The sequence below is a fragment of the Sorex araneus genome, chromosome 10, assembly GCF_027595985.1.
Source record: "Sorex araneus isolate mSorAra2 chromosome 10, mSorAra2.pri, whole genome shotgun sequence".
NCBI classification, from domain to species: Eukaryota; Metazoa; Chordata; class Mammalia; order Eulipotyphla; family Soricidae; genus Sorex; species Sorex araneus.
The window spans coordinates 26,954,135-26,973,668 of NC_073311.1; the positions used below are offsets into that span (position 1 = coordinate 26,954,135).

The window sequence follows — 19,534 nt, forward strand, 5'->3', positions numbered from 1 at the left end:
TGAGAAAGAATTTAAAGAGCAATCGAGGAATGGCTAACAAACTAGTGAACAGAATGTGTTTTTGAAGACATACCTTCTTGGTAACATAGTAGTTCCTTATTACCAACTACCCTATCATAAAAATATATTTTATGTTATATTGCTAACACCAAAGGTGTTAGAATAGAAGAACATAGATATTTTATTTAACAATAACAAGCGTACAAAAAACAGAAAATCAAATCCAAAATGAGCATAAGGTCTGAGTAGCTACATTTCCAAAGAAAGCATAGAGATGGCCAATGGATCTATTGAAAGGTGGCCCACGTCACTGATGAATAAATCTTCTATATTAAGGATGTAAAGGGCAGCACCCTGGATTGAGGGAGAACACTGGCTGGAAGGAAGCTCCACCTCTAGACAACTAATTCCTAATCCTGAGATTAGGAGAGTCTAACTGTAAACTCTTTTTGTAAGAGTGGGTTGGTTATACCCCAAAGTATGATCCCAAACTTTCAGCACTGGCTCAGATGACAAGCAACCAAATGGCATATACAGGAGTCAGTCTCTGGCAAGTACCATCTTGGAGACCTCTCAGAAATGAACTGATAATGGCAGGAGTGGATACCATTTTAGTCCCCAGTAACCCTAGCAACATGCCCTGAGGGCAAATTCCTGAGGGGAGCTCCACCCAACCCTAGGGAATTCCTAATCAAGCTTGCCTGGGGGCGGCAAAGAAACACAAACATCCTGACACTGACAAACCCAGTCCTTGCCAGCTCACAAGGCCATCCCACTGTAGCCAGACACGCTCCCTGTGGACCTCTGCAGACCTCTCAGAGCATAGAGAAGTAGACTCCACTGTCTGGGGTGCCCTTCTGCCAGGCCATGGCTAGGCAGTCTTTTTGTGTGGGAGAGGCAGAGGTTGGGGGGGGGGGAGTGGGGACGCAGCCCCAGCTGTGCTTAGGGCTTACTCCAGGCTCTGTGTTCAGGGATTTCTCCTGATGGGGCTTGGGGGATCTTGTGCAATGCCAGGGTCAGCCACATGCAAGGCAATCACCCTGTCTGCTGCTGTGCACGCTCTTTCCTCCCTCTCCCTCTCCCTCTCCCTCTCCCTCTCCCTCTCCCTCTCCTCTCTCTCTCTCTCTCTCTCTCTCTCTCTCTCTCTCTCTCTCTCTCTCTCTCTCTCTCTCTCTCTCTCTCTCTCTCTATCTCCCTCTCCCTCCTTTCCCCCTCCCTCCTTTCTTCCCCGCCCCCCCCCCCCCCCCGCCACTAACCCCAGTCCCAGGCAAAGTTTATAATCTATTCACTCTGGAGTGACTTTTATCTCAGCAATAGACCCTAGACAATTACTGAATACTGTTACTGAGGAAAAAAAAACAGTCACTGAACTCTGCCATGGGGCACCTATCTGTGTACCCCACAGCGACTGCGGTTTTGGAGTCTCCATATAAGAAACCCTGGTGCCTATTGACTAGTCCTGTTCTAGACTCCCAGGCCCTGATCTTACAAAATAGCCATCACTGGAAACCTATGAGGACACAGCTGGCTGCTACGCTGACCTGCCTCACTGGCATAGATGTACCCCAGGCATTTGAGCCAATGAGCATTTGAGACTGCTGAAAGTCCTAATGGCCCCCCTGAATGCCATTAGACCTGGTCTCCTTCCACACACAGTGTGGCTATTCTGATGAATACCTTTTACTACAAGCAACCCAGAATTTGAAGATAAAGTTGGATCTAGACACTGGTGACTATGAGTCTTCTTTCCACCCCCAGGGCTGCTTAACCTTATACCTGCAGTAATGACAAAACTTTTGCCATAGTCCAGCCCTTCTTAAGACCAATATCTCAGTCCCCAGGAAGGTCCTGTGGAGACATAATGGGTAGAAGAAGGAACTTGTCCTCCTTGATGGATCAAGGCAAAACGCCTAGATATATAATTACTGATATAACTGAATAATGCAAGCTCAAGAACATGTCAAAACAATGATTTAAACATTGCTTGGTGAAATCAAGAGGCCCAAGGAAGAGAACTTTAATAAAAACAAAGTATAAGGGAAGCAAATTGACAAGTCCAAATAGAAATCATCATCATCATCATCATCATCATCATCATCATCATCATCATCATCATCATCATCCTGTTGATCATCGAATTTCTCAAGTGGTCTCACTAACATCTCCATTCTTCCAAGCCCTGAGATTTTAGAAGCCTCTCTCTACTCATCCTTCCAACAATGCCGTACTGGAGGCTCTTTCAGGGTCAGAGGAATGAGCCCCAGCTTGTTACTGGTTTTTGGCATATTAATACACCATGGAGACCTTGCCAGGCTCTCCCATGTGGGCAGGAAACTCCCAGTAGTTTGCCAGGTTCTCCCAGAGGGAGAAATAGGCTATAATATATCATGTGACTGCTTTGCAGCTGCACCTTCCAGGAGCTGGCTTTTAAGTCTCTGGATGTTGGCCGTTGACAGGATTACATGGTGCTGGGGGCAGTCCCTAGGTGTGACCGCCTAGCTACTGGGAGCTGGGAAATCTAGACGGAGGAGGCCCAGTCCCGATTCGAGGAGCCTTGGAGGTCTCAGCCCTGAGTCCCACACACCTGGGTTCCTCTGCCAATTCCTTCATGCGTGAGGCTCATCCAAACGTGTGGAGAGGGGCCTTGAGCATGGATGTGGCTAGGCTTCAGAGGTCTTCGGCCACCGGGAGCTCTTCTCGGGATGGGGAGGAAAGCTGGAGTCCATCCCCTTCAAGGAGGCCCCAGGGAAGACAGCCAGGCATGCGGGCAAGTGACTCTGTGCCCAAATAGAAATAATAAAACTAAATAACAATGATAGAACATCACCAGGTGTGATCCAAGATGTTTTTGAAAAAAAAAGGTGGGCAAGGTCAGCATGTGGTTGTCCCCAGTTTGAGCCCTAACATTGCAATATCGTCCCCCAAGAACTGCTAGGAGTGATCCCTGAACACAGAGCCAGGAATAAGCCCTGAACAGAGCCAAGCATGATTTAAACTACCACCACCAACCCCTGGCCCATTCTCAATGTCTTCCCAAAGGCTTAAGAGAAGGAAGGTCTAAACATGTTTTGTGAAACAAACATTACGCTTCTACACAAAAATCAGAATGGTCAATTTGATAGTAAAACCAAACTACAAACCAACATATCTTACGTACCCACATTCTGAGCATCTCAAAGTGCAACTCTAGAAATCAGGAGCATAGCCAGGTATGACTTAAAGCACTGAAAGGATGCCCCAGTCGTCCCTGGTACCACAGTTTCCAATCAGCTCTTCATTCTTGGGTCCTTGCATTGAGCCACCTCACTGGTTGGCCAAGAATTGTCTTGCCAGAATTTTCCTGCCTTACTTCCTGAGCTCTGCTTGCAGACCTTCCCACACCACTCAATGAATGGAAGATTCATGCTCTTAAATAAAGCACTGTGGATTACTATGCACCTCTTTTATATTCATCTTAGCTTTGTAAACTTCTGATTCTCAACTTGTGGGAGGGATGACTGTGCTCTGAAGTATTTGCAAACCAATATGGTATAATTTTCTAGTGAGTGTGCAATCTGGCTTTACCCTCTTTTATTTCATTTTCAGTAAATTTTATTGCTGTGTTTTCTATCAAACCATTATACATAATTCTTGTCTGCCCTTTGGAGTCTGCCAGAGCACTTTTTTTGTTCTGGTTTTTTTTTGCGGGGGAGGGGGGACACACCTAGCAGTATTCAGGGCTTATTTCCGGCTCTTTGCACAAGGTTAACTCCTGATTCTGTGCTCAGGTGATTGTATGTGATGGCCAGGGTTCAATCTGGGTTAGCCACATGTAAGTCAAGGGTCCTACCCATTGCACTTTCGCTCAAAGCCCTGAAGTCTGCCAGATATACTCCTCATTATACACAATGTTATAAAGACTGAGTTTTAAACAATTTTTAAAAAGAGAATGAGGGTTAGTAAGACAGATCAATAGACAGGAGCATGTACCTTGCATGTAGGAGACCTGCATTAGATCTTCCAGCTCCACATGGTCCCTTGAGTCCCACAGGAATTAAATTAAAATAAATTTTTATTTATTTTATGATGTTGGGAGTAGTCCCTGAGCACAGCCACATTTGACATCCATGTCTATTATTTTTTTAAAAAAAGATAGTATTTCATCAGTCAAAACTAACTTTGACACCAAAATACCAAGCAGTCATTTTATCTTTCATGGAAGAATTGGCTATGACCAGGTAGGTAAGTGTTAAAATTGTTTGTAGCAAAAATATTTCAGCAAAACTTATGGCAAAGTGAATGAGACCAGTAAAAAGATTTATAACTTCCTGTATGAAATATGTACTGGGTACACATTGTACATCATGATAAATATAGTTAATGATAGAACACAACATATTTTGAAAGTTGCAAGGAGAATTTATTTAAAAGTTCCCATCACTCAAAAAGTTCTAATTATGTATGTTAACTAGATATCATGCTAATCATTTTCACTGTATCACTGTCATCCCATTGCTCATCAATTTGCTGGAGCTAAGTAATCTCCTTAAGTTAAAATTCCACTTTTCCCCCACTGTTTAATTTTTATTAGATACTGTTAAATGCTAAATTTAGTGGCCCCTCTCTACCTATCTGCACAGTTTTGTCAATTTCTGATTATGGAAACTAGAAGAGTCATCACGATTTGAAATAATAGTATGATTATGTAGGATAACATGGTTTGTTCTTTCTGCTTTGCCATAAGGAGCTTAGGTTTACTGGGTTACTCCCATCAAAGTGCTCCAGTTCCTCTGTGTTTATCTATAACCTCTTTCTTTGTGCTCTGCTTCCCCAACCTGTCATTTACCTTTATCTCCTAAACAAATTCTGTTAACTTGTAAGTATTGTTTTTATCTTCTCCTTAAGTCCTTTGCATAGTTAATTCAGAGCAATGCACTTTTTGTCTAGACACAGGAAGACAGTTAATGCTATGCTTTTGTAACTTGGGAGTTTATTGACTCTGAATGATATTTACTCCTTTGTATAGATTCTCTCCAATTACTCTAACTTCCTAGATTCCCAAAAGCAGAGTCCCCATGAGGGAATGGATGGACCCAAATGGGCCAGGCAAAAGCACTATAATATTTAGCTGTAAGTTAAAAGCATGGTCGAGGACAAATTCTGTCATGATCTAAAAAGTAACAGCTGGATTAGGACCCTGCTAGTGTTAGGAAAGATTAATCTGGCCTGAGCACTGTAGTCTGAGATCTATAGCTAGCTGTCCCCAGAAGAGCCACCCTACAAGCTTAATGTATCTCTTATTGTGTCCATAAAAAATAATTAATATTAAGCAGTAGAATTAAGATGTCAATTAAGATGCTAATTAAGTTACTGGACTAAGGAGAAGAGAAAGAACTCTAAATGGTATTTGGCCCTTGAGCAGAAGAATGTCTTTCTTATGATGCCTGTGGTATTGGATGGGGTGTGTTGGCTACCCCCAATGCGGGGAGTTGGAGAGAGAAGAAAGAGAGACCAAGGCAGGGAGTGGGAGCATGGAGACATGAGCAAGGGAGATAGGAGGAGATGGGAATGAGGGGCAGTGTGAGATTAGAATGGGGAGCTTAGTGAGATTGGAACAGGGGCATTGGGAGAATGGAATAAGCGGCAACTGATTACCAACCAGCTTGGCCCTCATTTCCTCCTTTGTCATTCCACAGCCTTGACTGTCCCAGGTGGGGAAGTGGCCTGAGACCACCGAACGTAGGTGGAGAGAGAGAGAGAGAGAGAGACAGAGAGAGAGAGGGAGAGAGAGAGAGACGCAGGAAATTTAACAGTCACATGGTGATTATACATGACAAGAGTACATGGAAGAGGCTGGGGGGATTTGATCGAAAAATACTGCTAATTCAAAAATAAAGCATGAAATGCCCAAAAGGTTGTTCACTTGTATCACTTGTCATCCCATTGATCCTTGATTTGCTTGAGCGGACGCTAGTAATGTTTCCGTTTGTCCCTGTTGCGTGCTAGTGTAGCTCAATGATATCTGCTCACTCCAGGAACAGGAAGAACCTTAAATTGTCCATTCAGGGCTTTGACGAAGAAGTCTGACCATCTCATAGGTAGGTGGCCACGCAGTCTGTTGACATCCCGTGGAATCCAATCGGTAACAGCTCTAGTCCAGCAGTCGTCTCTAAATCACATTACCTGTCTGGCCCATCTGATTTTCGATGTCTTGGCAAATGAGACAGCATCCCTGATTCTTGACCGTCGATGGAGGTCGGAACTCTGGATTCCTTCTCTCTCTTGGGTGAAAGGTGATGCTCCTAGTATAGCTCTTTTGATTCCTCTTTGAGATACCCAAATAGCATTCTCATCCTGTTTGTGTAGGGCCCAGGTCTCTGTTGCATGTTAGTGCAGGAAGAACGGTGGAATCGAAAAGATGTGACTGGATCTGGAGGTTCTTTGCCCTCTTAACCACTTCTTCAACGCTCTTGAAGGCCTTCCATGCTGCTCTCTTCCTCCTGTGCAGTTCTGGCACCAAGTCATTCTTCATGTTGAGTTCTCAACCCAGGTACACATAGCTGCTGCATTCAGAGATATTTGTTCCATTTGAGAGCAAATGGAACGTCAGGGACTAGTTTGTTTTTTTTTTATAAACATCATCTTGCTGAGATTCAGCTGCAGTCCGACCTTTCCACACTCGCAGTAACAGTCACAAATCACACAATTCACAAAATCCCATTGATCATCGATTTCTCAGGCGGGGTCAGTAACCTCTCTATTCATCCTATCCCTGAGATTTTAGAAGCCTCTCTCCACTCGGCCTTCCCACATTGGAGGCTCTTCCAGGGTCAGGGGAATGAGATCCAGCTTGTTACTGGCTTTAGCATATGAATACACCATGGGAAGCTTGCAAGGCTGTCCATATGGGCAGGAGACTCTCAGTAGCTTGCTAGTTTTTCCCAGAGGGAGAAGTAGGTTATAAGATATAGCGTGGTCACTTTGCTGCTTTTCTGGGAGCTTGCTTTTAAGTCTCTGGACGTTGGCCATTGATCGGATTACACACATCTGGGTTCCTCTGCTGGTACCTGCATGTGTGAGGCTTGTCGAACGTGTGGAGAGGGGCCTTGAGCATGGCTGTGGCTAGTTTCCGGTGGTCTTGGGCCGCTGGGAGCTCTGCTCTCCTCGGGGCAGGGAGGGAAGCTGGAACCCATTCCCTCCGAGGGGCCCCGGGGAAGACAGCCAGGCGTGTGGGCAAGAGACTCTCTGATACTGTTACTGATACTCACAATATCAGTAACAAAAAGTTGCTATTGTCAGAATAATGCTAATTTTTTTAAAAGCCCTCAACATTCATAAACCAGTGGCTTAATCATAATTATTTTCAACACATTTGCGAGACATTAAGAAATTACCTATCTCTACATGTTGGGACTCAATGGTTTGAAATTTTATTCATATCTCTCATTTGTCTCACAGCATGATTTTCAAGACATGGTCTTTTAATGGCAAAACACAAGAAGGAGACGTGCCAACAAAAATTGCTGCAAAAGTGAGGTTATATCTAGTGATAAGTCAGAGCCCCCAGCTCCTATAAGAAAAGCAAGGAATTTGACTAAGTCCTGTAACATAGAGGAAGGAAGTTTATTTCTCCCAGAAGTTTGGGGAAATTATTACATGCTGTAATTTCATACAGCGGTCTAATTCAACAGGTACTTAATCTGAACTTGGGGCAATGGAGATGGCTCAGATGGAATTATACCTTGCATGTGAGCACTGGAGGCTGGAGCTGGGCTCCCTTCCATCACCTCCCTCTAGCATCCCTTGGTCCTCTCTGCAACAGTGTGGGCTCCACTCCTAGCACTGCAATGGAGTTATTTCCCTGAGCTCGGCTATGTGTGATGTTCTGATTTGGTTTTATACTCTTGCTGGAGTTCTGCTCATTCCAGAATTGTGTATTTTATTGCCAAGTTGTGCCCAAGTATCTCAACTTCTTTGTTATTGACAACTCAAATCTTGCCTAAAACACCATCTAAAGACTTTTGCTTTGTAGGTGCAGCCTCACCCAGTCCCTGAGTCATCCATCAATAATAGAGAAGGCAAATTATTAGTCATTCCATTTTCTATTAACTCTTGAAGATGGTAAATACAATTGTGCCTTATAAGACTTAGAGGCTTCGTGATCATTGACTTCTTTATCTTGAAAAATTGCTTGCAAGAAGGTGAAAGACTTTCAAAGCAGAATTCTGCATCACTTTTCTAGGTGTCTGCTTAGAATCTCCCCTAAGTAAACCCAACTAGTACAGTTCAATCTATTTCCCTATAGTTTAGTGTGCTTTGTGTGTCTGTAGAACCTAGACAATAAAATTTAATAATAATTTAATTAATTAAAAATAAATAATTAATAATTAATTAAATAAATTAATTAATAATTTAATAATAATTTACTCTCCAATCTCAAAATATCTGTTTTAATCTATTGTTCTATTGCTCCCTTATTGTAAGGGTCTTTTTGCTATGTACCACAATGCTAGATAATAACTTAGAATAATGATTTTGTTCTAATTAAGAACAGATTGTTAAGCTAGGAGTAAGCTGAGAACTACCTTGGATGGCTTATTCCATGCCTCCCCTTTCTCCCTACTTTTTAGTTTGTTTGATTTTTGGGCCACACTCAGAGGTGCTCAGGGGGTTATTCCTGCCTCTGCACTTCTGCACTCAGGAATCACTCCTGGGAGGCTAGGGGGAACCATATGGGATGCTGGGGATCAATCCCGGGCGAGCTACTTGCAATCCACTTGTACTCCTAATCCACTGTACAAGCCCTCCAAGCCTCACGCCCACTTTTAAACAACTGCTTTGCATAAAACTATGTAATGTATTATTTTATAACCAAGAAGTCTACAAAGGTCAAATTTTAATACTTACCAAAAATATTAAACAATTCATGTTGTATTTTAAAATCTTATTCTTAACTATTAAGGGGACTAAATGTTTTACTTTATTATAATAAAGTAAATACATAAAGATAATAAAGTAAATAAATAAATATAATACAGATAATAAAATATTTTTATTTGTAAAAATTATTATTATTATTATTATTATTATTATTATTATTATTAAGAAAACTAGGCCTAGGCCACTTTAATGTTTTGTGCAGTATCATATGCTTTTTTTCTTGATGACTGCAGATATCACCTTGGCCGTAGTCACTGGTGGATTCCCTGACTGAGATGTAGTCTTCCGTGAGTATAAAGGAGTTACTTGCATAAGCTGCTGTCAAACCAGTAAGACGGCATTGATGCATCCATCATTTTCAGGATCGTTGGTAACTTGAGCATATATTCCCCAAATAACTTTGCCTCCCTGTGTGACAAGGCCCAACTCGCTGACGTTCACCTCGATGACAGTACCTGTGGTGATAACACCCAGAGTAGTATAGAGTGGAGATGAGGGATTCTTCTTTACACCAATTATTGATGAGCAAAAAGTGGCTTACAGGTCAGGATGTGTTACATGGGCTTTCTTGAAAAGTAAACCCATTGGTCTAATGAATCTTTCATATTTAGGTGGTTTTCGTGTAAAGCCATCTCCAACAAAGCAGACTTTAGTAACCATCCTCTTCCATGCTTTCTTCTTTCTCTTTCCTGTTCGAATAACTTTTATTACTTCTGTTTCTCCCTGGGCACGAACTTTGGGCAGAGGAACTTCCCATTTTCCTGCTTTCTCTTTTCGTTTCTGTTTAATCATATTGGAAAGTACTTTAGCTCGGGATTGTCTCTCTCTGTCCAGCAAATACTCAGGCATTGCTCCTTGTGGAGTCTTTTCATCATTCTTTTGCTTGGTGTTTCTCTTTTCATGCATCTTAATAGTCTTTTTCATTTGTATTTTCTCAGCATGGCGCTGTTTATGGTAGAGCTTAGCCTTCAAACCAATCATCTTTTTTGCTTTCCTGGAACGTTCATGGGCCTCTTGACCTTCTTTCTTTCTCTTCTTCTCATGGTAATCCAAACGATACCCATAGCGTTTACGGTGTAACTCAATATATTCATTTTGTGGCATGGGGACGGTGTCAGGGCCACGTGACGCAGTCACCCCGACGTCAAGAAGCTCGAGACTTCTAAAAATTATTTTTATAAATAAAAATAAATAAATATAATATATGCTACAAGATCTGCTGATCTTGTAATCAAGATGTGTAATCCCATCAACGGCCAACATCCAGAGAGAGACTTAAAAGCAAGCTCTCAGAAGAGAACGATGCAGAGAGTCTCTTGCCCGCACGCCTGGCTGTCTTCCCCGGGGCCCCTCGGAGGGGATGGGTTCCAGCTTCCCTCCCCACCTCAAGCAGAGCTCCTGGAGGCCGAAGACCACCGGAACCTAGCTGCAGCCATGCTGGAGGCTCCTCTCTACACGTTCGGACAGGCCTCATGCATGAAGGTACCAGCAGAGGAATCCAGGTGTGTGTAATCTCATCAATGGCCAACATCCAGAGAGAGACTTAGAAGCAAGCTCTCAAAAGCGCTCGATATCTTTAGCCTACTTCTTTCTCTAGGAGAAACTGGCAATCTTCTGAGAGTTTCCTGCCCACATGGGACAGCCTTGCAAGCTTCCCATGGTATATTCATATGCAAAATCCAGTAACAAGCTGAATCTCATTCCCCTGACCCTGAAAGAGCCTCCAGTGTGACATCGTTAGGAGGGCCAAGTCAAAATAGACTTCTAAGATCTCAGGGAAAGGACGAAAGGAGATGTTACTGAGCCCGCCCGAGAAATGGGTGATTAATGGGATATTGTGATTGTGATTGATTGTGACATACTACAATGTGCTTTAACTTAAATGTTGGTGTTTCACAATGCACTAAATGTACATTTTAAATGTCTATTACAAATTGTATTACAAATGTAATACAAATTATAGTTAAATAGTCCTTTTTATTGCTTAAATCTAAAAGCTATCTCTGATTATTTTGGAAACAATTCATCTCAAAGTTATAGCTAATTGTTGTGAGAAGATATATACTGTTTAGATAAATTATAGCAACTTTATTCTTTGTTTTGTAGTAAAGGTAAAATACAATTTTTTCTTTGTGACTTTAACAGATTACTACATATTTCAGGGTAAATTATATGGAAATTAAAAGCATAAATACATGCAGTCAATTGATAATTACATTAGTAATAAGTGTTAAATATTACTCTTAAAAGAATGGTTATGTCTCATAGTAATAATAAAATCACTTTCACTGTGCAAATATCTGTGCATACCTAATAGTTCCTTAGTTTGTGGTTAATGAAAAGGTTGACTCAAGCAATTAAACAGAATTGCTAGCTACATCATTAAAGAGAAATTTTTTTGTGTGCCAGTTGGTATTGCTAAAGAGATGATTGATACAAATATGCTGCATTTAACAACGGTAGTACAAAAAGATACCAGCATCTATATTTTTTCACAAGCATAAATGTATTGTTTAATACAAGTGATAGTTGAACGGAAAACTCCAATATATATCATTTCAATACATAATTTTATTAATATAATTTTACCCAAAAATGTGTCTGCTTTGTAAATAATTCTTAGAATTAGACATAATATTAGGAGATGCTAAATGTATAGGAAATTTAATAAAGTACTTTAACATTTAAAAAATAATTCACAAATTTTTTAACTTTAAGGTTAAGAATTGATTAGGAAGAAAACTAATTTACATAAAAACTGGCTTATTATCATACCAGCTGCTGAAAATTTTGTGAAACAAATTTCATGTTGGCAAGCAGAACCACAGGCTGTCTTAGATGTAAAAATAACTGCAGACATGAAAGATGTTCCATGCAAATAGGGAAGTATAAGACCAAGTTTCTGAGGAATTTTTGTATAGAATTCTCAGTAAATATGGAACATTTTTAAAAAACGTAATCTGCAGCTAAGTCGATCTATTTAAGATAAAATATTATTACAGATAAGATTGACATTCTATCTGATCTAGATGCATATTGAATGGTTTTCATAATAAACTAGAATCAATGTGTATTTGGATTTTATTTTGAATTGTTATATAACTTATTTTTGAAAAAGTAAAGGATTATATATGTGTACATAAATATGTGTTCACACTTGAATTCTTTTACAGTAGCCAATGATTTAAATGTCTTATCTATAAAATGTATCAATTTTGTTTTGTCTTTAATTACTGGCAACCTTCAAACAGCAGGGAAACCTACAAAAATGCTAATGAAGTTGTTTTGTGATTACAAAATTATTTCATTCAATCTGTGGAGGTTACTAAAGGTGAAATTTCAGGATAAAAAAGTTACAAAGTTATCTATTGATCTGAATTTTAAAAGAGCAGATTCTTCAAAAGTATTTTTAAACTGTACTTCTTGTATTACATGGCATTCTACAAAAGCTTACCAGTAATCATTTTATCCTGTATGAAAATATTTCCAATTATTTATAGTTATAAATATTGTGCTTATATTTTTAACTAGAAATGTTCTTGTTTTATCATATTGATACTTAAATATTAATTTAAAGGTGTATACAGAAAAACTTATGAAGTAACATGTTGTGTTATTAGTCAAATAATGCAAACCGGATCATTTGTTTTGTTATTCATTAAGGATTTTAAGTCAATCTACTTTCTGCATAATTCCTTACCTCCTTAAATATCTTGGATTAGTCATCTTCACTAATATTATGGGGTTTATATTTAAAAAAATTTTTAAAGTTAATTTAGGTTAACACAATTAAATGAATTGTAGTTTTAGAAATGGAAATTGTAGTTCGTCTTGAAAATATTTTACTTCAGGACAAAATGTATTTTCCCAGAACAAGATGGATCTTGTCCTCTTTAGAGAGTGAAACAGATACACCTTTTCAGGGTATTTGTGTGTATGTGAGTGTGTGTGTGTGTGTGTGTGTGTGTGTGTGTGTGTGTGGTGTGCGTACGTGTGCTTATATAAGAACATGTATTATTAGATTTGCCTAAATCTTTCCATATAGATTGAATTATGAATGTAGGCAGACATTTTAAATTCTCTGAACTAATGTACTAAAACCCCACTTTTTATGTCTCCCTGCATAGAACTATATTTAAGGATAGCACAGTGGGTAGGGTGTTCGCCTTGCACGCAGCTGACCCGGGTTCGATTCCTCCACCCCTCTCCAAGAGCCTGGCAAGCTATCGAGAGTATCTCGCCCACATGGCAGAGCCTGGCAAGCTACCCGTGGCATATTCTATATGCCAAAATCAGTAACAATAAGTCTAACAGTGGGTTGTTACTGGTGCCCGCTCGAGCAAATCGATGAGCAACAGGATGACAGTGATAGTGATTATTCCAAGACTATTCACTGATTAAAATTCACATCTTCCTTCTAGGGAGAATTTAGATTTTTTAATTTGAACATCACAACTTCCTCATTTTATCAAGTTTCTCTCGCAATGCTAGTATCTTTTTTATGATTCTATATTTGTACTAAGAAAGCAAAGCACATTGTATTCTGTTCATATGAAAATATTAACATTGATAAAATGGTTATATAACTGATCCTGGGGTTATATTATCATGTTAAAATGATCCTGAGCATGAATGTCTATAATTCTAAAAAGTAATCTTGGAGTTTATTACTTTTTGTCACCAAAGCTTTAAAAAGTAACCTAATAAAATAGGAAATGTTCTGAGAAACTGCTCAAATATTTATGTAATTCAATAAATTTAATCAAACAATATTTATTGGCTACTTTTAAAGTAGAATAATTTATAAAATATGCAACTTAACCTCTAACAACTCACTATTTACATTCCAGATAGTAAAAAGTATATGAAAGAACATGTAACTGCAATATTTTGAGTGTTTTAGCATCACATGACCATTTTAAAGTTTATTTCTTTCCCATTATTACAGAAATTGTTATTAACCTTCACTGTATATCTAGAAACTGTCTACTTGTATGGCCTATTCTTCTACCACTCAAGTTTGAGCCACCATCCGTTGTTCACTTATATCACTCTATTAGCCTCCTTACTATCAAAGTCCCTTGACACGTCTATAGTTTCCCATTTGTTTCAGAGTTTTGTAAAAAATCTGCAAAATGACTTACAAAGTCATATGTGATCTACGTCTCATCTCTGAACACACTACACAAAATTTTGTACAATATTTTTGCTCTGTTTTCTGTTCACTCAGCTCCTAGTTTGTTAGCTTCCTGCCTATTCTAAGATCCAGAGCATGCCCTAGTCTTAGTAGGGACCTTGCAATGGCCATTTCTTCTGCAGGAAATACTTAGTAATACTTAGTTTGTGTGTTGGGATAGATTGCGGAGGGTGATGACATACTCATTGGTGAAGACCATTCAGTGCAGGAGTAGAATCCCATGTGCTCTCCTGTTCATTGAGTTATCTATGCCTCCCAGTATCTCCCTCCTGCCCCAACACTCATGCTTAAAATATCTGCAATCAAACAAATGTTCTTATCTTCACCTTTGTTCAAGTATTCTTATCTATTCTCAATATTATTTAAATTTAATAAAATTTTTCAGCCTTAGGACTCTCAAATCTTATCTGCTAGTTTTCCACAGTATTATTCCATATTATTAAATTATGTGTACGTAGCCGTTTTGTTTCTTTCCTTAATAACAGAAAGGATTAAGATGATTAAATGATTAAGAAATTTTTGATGCTATATAATGACATAGCCCAAACACATAAAGCAATGACCTCATGGTGAGATAAACAATAATTGTGATTAAACCAACAAAATAGATAAGAAATATTGGGGGATTCTTTAAAAATGAATTTTTATTAAAATGAAAGATAATTCCATTGGATTTAGATTGCTTATAATTTATTTTTATTTCTAATCTTGAGCTTTTGCTAGAAAAATCAATAAGCAAGCACTAATGATATAGAAAGAGCTAGAAATAACAGAAAAACTATCAGTGAGATTCTGTTCATTATTATAGACCAAATACAGAAATGTAAAGTCTAATTATTTTGCTATATGTTATTTTTAAAGAATGGTTTCTTGTGATGCTACATTAGATAAAATATTAGTCTGATATTTCAACAAGTGGATCTGTGCTTAGGTTTTAGGCCTTTTTGAAAATATACACCTTGAATAGGTTTACTGAAAAGACAGATAGCTACCTTTATGATAAAAATAGACATTTGCTTGCCCATTTGTTCCTATTTCTCTCCTATGAGTTTGATTCTGAATCTTGTTTGTTCTCTTGCTATAATCTATGCTTAAGGACATAAAATGATTGTATGAAACTCATACTATGTTAATTCAAGTGTCATAATGCATTTTTGCCAAGAAACATAAAAATGCTACTGTAATAAATGTACAAACATATCTTAAAATGCACAGGCATTTGTTTTCACCTGTATATAAATACAAAATAGTAATTCTGAATAAGTGGAAAAATAATAGAAGGTTTGACACAAAAATCAATCATTTCTTGGTTAAATTCTGAGCATGGTTTTTTGAAGAACATAGGGAGGTATTTGCTCCAACTGCTGTGGGCTGACAACTTAATAGAACTTCGATTGATTGTTAATTTCTTCTAGATTTACTGGATGTCACTCAAATAAAATATATTTGGAAATTTATAAAAATAGAAAAAACTTATTAATGGATAAAAATACAATTAAGATATAATATGCTAATTCCCCAAGGAGCCAAATGTAAGGAAACTTTTCATAAGCTAAATGTAATGAGGTTTTCTTCCCTCAGAAACTAAAGACTCAGTAGTCACTGAATCAGTTCATTTCATGTTTTGAGCGTTTTACAACTTTGATTGTGATAACGTTTTTGTCTGAAATTTACCAAAATAAATGTTTATAACCTAAATTGTCCTCATCAATACCAGTGTGGCATTCCCAGTATATGTATTCAATTATATCTATGTGCTTGCAACCCTCTTCCTGTGTTGGTAAGTAGAAGTCTTTGATAAGTTGGTAAGTATAAGTCTTTCATAAGTTAAGATTCACGCTATAGTTTTCATTTTCTGTCTCCATATTTTCCATTTCTAAAATTATCCATCACTTCTTTCCAAAGACTGTGCTTCATTTTAATTCAACAAAATGAATTCAACAAAATGGAATTTATTATAGCTCACTCAAAAATTAACCGTGGTTTTTTTTCAGGTTTCTAATTTTTTTGATTGTACTGTTTTCTATGCTAGGAATACTGTTACAACTTTCCTCCTTAATATACACTACTCATACTTTAAATTCTATATGCACTTTCTATGAAGCTTTTTCTGAGACCAGATATTTTCTCACTTGTACCCTTGCTATTATATTTGTTTTCCATTTGTATTACCATACTATATAGTAAATGATTTTATTCTAACTTAGACAATAATGTTTCTGTCTTTCTTGAATGAAACAGACATAACATTGATTTATATTTTTATTATGTCTCATAGCAGAGGCATAGTCATTGATGAATAAATACAAATTAAAAAAATTAATTTGGGCCTCTAAGTTATTGCTGATTATATATTAGTATTAATATAATTTTAATTATCTATATTTATCTTTTGGCTTTTAATAAGAGCTAGTTTATGAGATTCTCCTTGCTTATTTTTGATCATGATTTTATGTTACACTCATCAATAAACTTTCTGAATACGTTGATGTGTTGATGTTAATTCTTTAAGATAATGTAACAAATGAATGTGATCTCAATATAGCTTACTTTTGAATCTTACAGACATGAAGAATACTACAGATAGCTAACTTCAACTGTATTTTTACTTGGACCACTCTTTAAAAAGATCTATAACATTTATTTATGATTTAAACCCAAAAATCAGGAATGCACGCTACTTTGTGGAAGTAACACCAAGATACTTAATAAAAAACAATTCAAAATTGTGGAGTAATATAACAAGGAAAATATATTTAAAAGGTAGATATTAATCTTTATATTCATAATAATATGAGATTGATAGTTTCATTGTCTGTGATTATTTTGGGTTTGAAGGGAAACATAAAGAATCTAGTTTATTACAATCAAAGCTGATGCTAGTGCTTTCTAGCGATAGGTTTAATACAATATATTGAATTTCAGTTACTTCACTGAATTAACACAATGGCCTCACTTGTATATCTTGAGGAATGGTTTCATATTGGTTTCTTGAAAATATTGAATCCATTTATTTTTTATCTTTTTAGGTTTTGGGGCTAAGCAAAGATCTGCTTTGCTCTTCAGGGTTGCACCAGCTCAATAAAATGATGGGTTAATTATTAATAGCACTACCTGGTTTCTTTTGCTAGAATTATTTGTAGCACAATCTCAAAGTATATTTGATTGGTTCACTCACGTGGCACTTGTAATACATTTAGAATATATATATCACTGACTATCCTCTATGAATACCTGCTACATGATATGTGTCTTGAAAATAATGGATTTAGAACTATAATAAAACCTGTGCTGGGCAGTGCCACTGCTCAGGTAATTTCCTAGGCACTGCCGGGAGAGATTCCTGAATGTAGAACCTGGGGTAATCCCTGAATACTGCTGGATGTGGTCACCGCAACAGAAAACATAAAAATTGTACTATCATTTATTTATGACTTAATTGATTAGCAGATGAAACTATGAGTATAAAGCCAAGTAGAAAAACATCCCCTCCCCATATTGTGTAACTTGAAGAAAAAAAGTATGTCATATAAATAAATTTTAAATGATACACATCCACACTAAGTGGGAATTTTCACATTATAAAAGGAAAATACTTTAATATGACTAAATTAAATTTAAATTAATTTTAATGATTATTAGAAAATACATCTATTTGAGTCCTTTAAAATAGTGAATTTTTATGTTTTATATTACTAAGTGTACAATTTCTTGCTAAGAGATAATAAAAAAGTTAAGTTTATAACTTTTGAAATAAAAATGAGGTTATAATTAAGAAAGATTTGTGATTTTCAAAGCTCTATTCATTTGTTTTGACTTTTGATGTTATGTTGGGTTTAGGCCAACATAATTTTTCCAACATTTTTTTTCAGATTTTTTTTAAGTTTCCATGAATACAAGTCATATTACGGGCTGGATATAGAGCAGTGGTTAGATTTGATTCAGTGTGATCTCTGGTACCACCAGAATGTAGGCATGGATCCTAAGCAGTGTAGGAGGTGGAATTAGTGGACCAGAAACTTCTGTACGGATAGCCTGAGCACTGCTTGGAGCTTCCCACCCCAAAATATTAAAATTACCTAAATTAGATGAGAGCAGACTGGAGCGATAGCACAACAGGTAACGCGCTTGCCTTGCACGAGGCCCACCCGGGTTCAATTCCTCCATCCCTTTTGGAGAGCCCAGCAAGCTACCAAGAGTATCCCGCCCTAACAGTAGAGCCTGGCATGCTGCCCATGGTGTATTTGATATGCCAAAAACAGTAACAACAAGTCTCACAATGGAGACGTTACTGGTGCCCGCTCGAGCAAATCGATGAACAATGGGACGACAGTGCTACAGATGAGAACAGTTAATCAAACATGGCAAGTATACATCTAATTTAACATTGAATATTCAAACTTTGTATTGTATTACTCCTCTTAGACATATCAAAGAAATACTATTTTTATCATATTTAAAATAGGATACTTAAAATAGGATATTATTTTGTGAACACTAAAGATAAAGCAATGTTTATTGTGCTAGAATTAGGTATTATTGTATCATTTAATGCAACACATCTAATTCTATATTTGCAGGCTGCCCCCAAATATTGAACACATTTCTCCCAAAAATTTACTCATAGGAAGATACATTTCAGACACAGAAAATTGCTATGACTTTCCTAGGAAATTTCACTTAGCTTATTTCACCCACAAATCAAGTGTTCTAAAATATTTATACTGCATAAATATCTTCTTATGGTTAGCATATGCAGAGAACAAAAAATTAAAAAAATGAAAGCTAACAAAAATACAGTTGATCAAAATATAGTAGGAATTATAAATGAAAAGTAAATTGAAGGGTAGTTTTATTTGTATTTTCCCAAATTCTCTCAAAGTAAAAGCATTATATTGAATTAAGGATGTGTGTGTGTATGTGTGTGTGTGTTTTGGGGTGGAGGCCAGTTAGGAATCGTGTTTCATACTCTGCTATTGCTCAAAGTTTACTCCTGGCTCTGTGCTCAGGTGCCAGAGATTGACTCAAGGTCACAGAGTCATCCATGTTCAAAAGAAGCGTCTAAACTATCTCTCTGTCCCCTTAAATCTAATATTTTTTTAAAAGAAAGTATAAATTATGTGGACATTCTAATGACTTCAAGTTTCAAAACACACACACACACAACATACACCCTTTCTTTAATATGTTATCCCAGTGGTTTGTAAAAATGATTTAGCATTTGCATTTTTTTTTTAAAGAAATATTTTATTGAACCACCGTGAAAACAAAAAATACAAAGCTTTCAGGTTTAAGTCACAGTCAAATACTGATTAAACCATCCCTTCACCAGTGCACCCGTTCCACCACCAAGAACCCCAATACACCCCCCTCCCGCCCCTCCCCCCATCTAAGTAGCTGATGATATTCCCATTATTC

General features: G+C 37.5%; 1 protein-coding gene across 1 annotated transcript; it reads right to left on the reverse strand.

Moving 5' to 3' along the window:
* Positions 1–9,109: 9,109 nt before the first annotated feature.
* LOC129399121 (ribosome biogenesis protein NSA2 homolog) lies at positions 9,110–10,033 on the reverse strand. The gene is given in 1 exon segment (XM_055118203.1): positions 9,110–10,033. A coding segment is annotated over 1 exon segment (783 nt). The 5' UTR covers positions 10,024–10,033; the 3' UTR covers positions 9,110–9,240.
* Between the last annotated feature and the right edge of the window lie 9,501 nt (positions 10,034–19,534).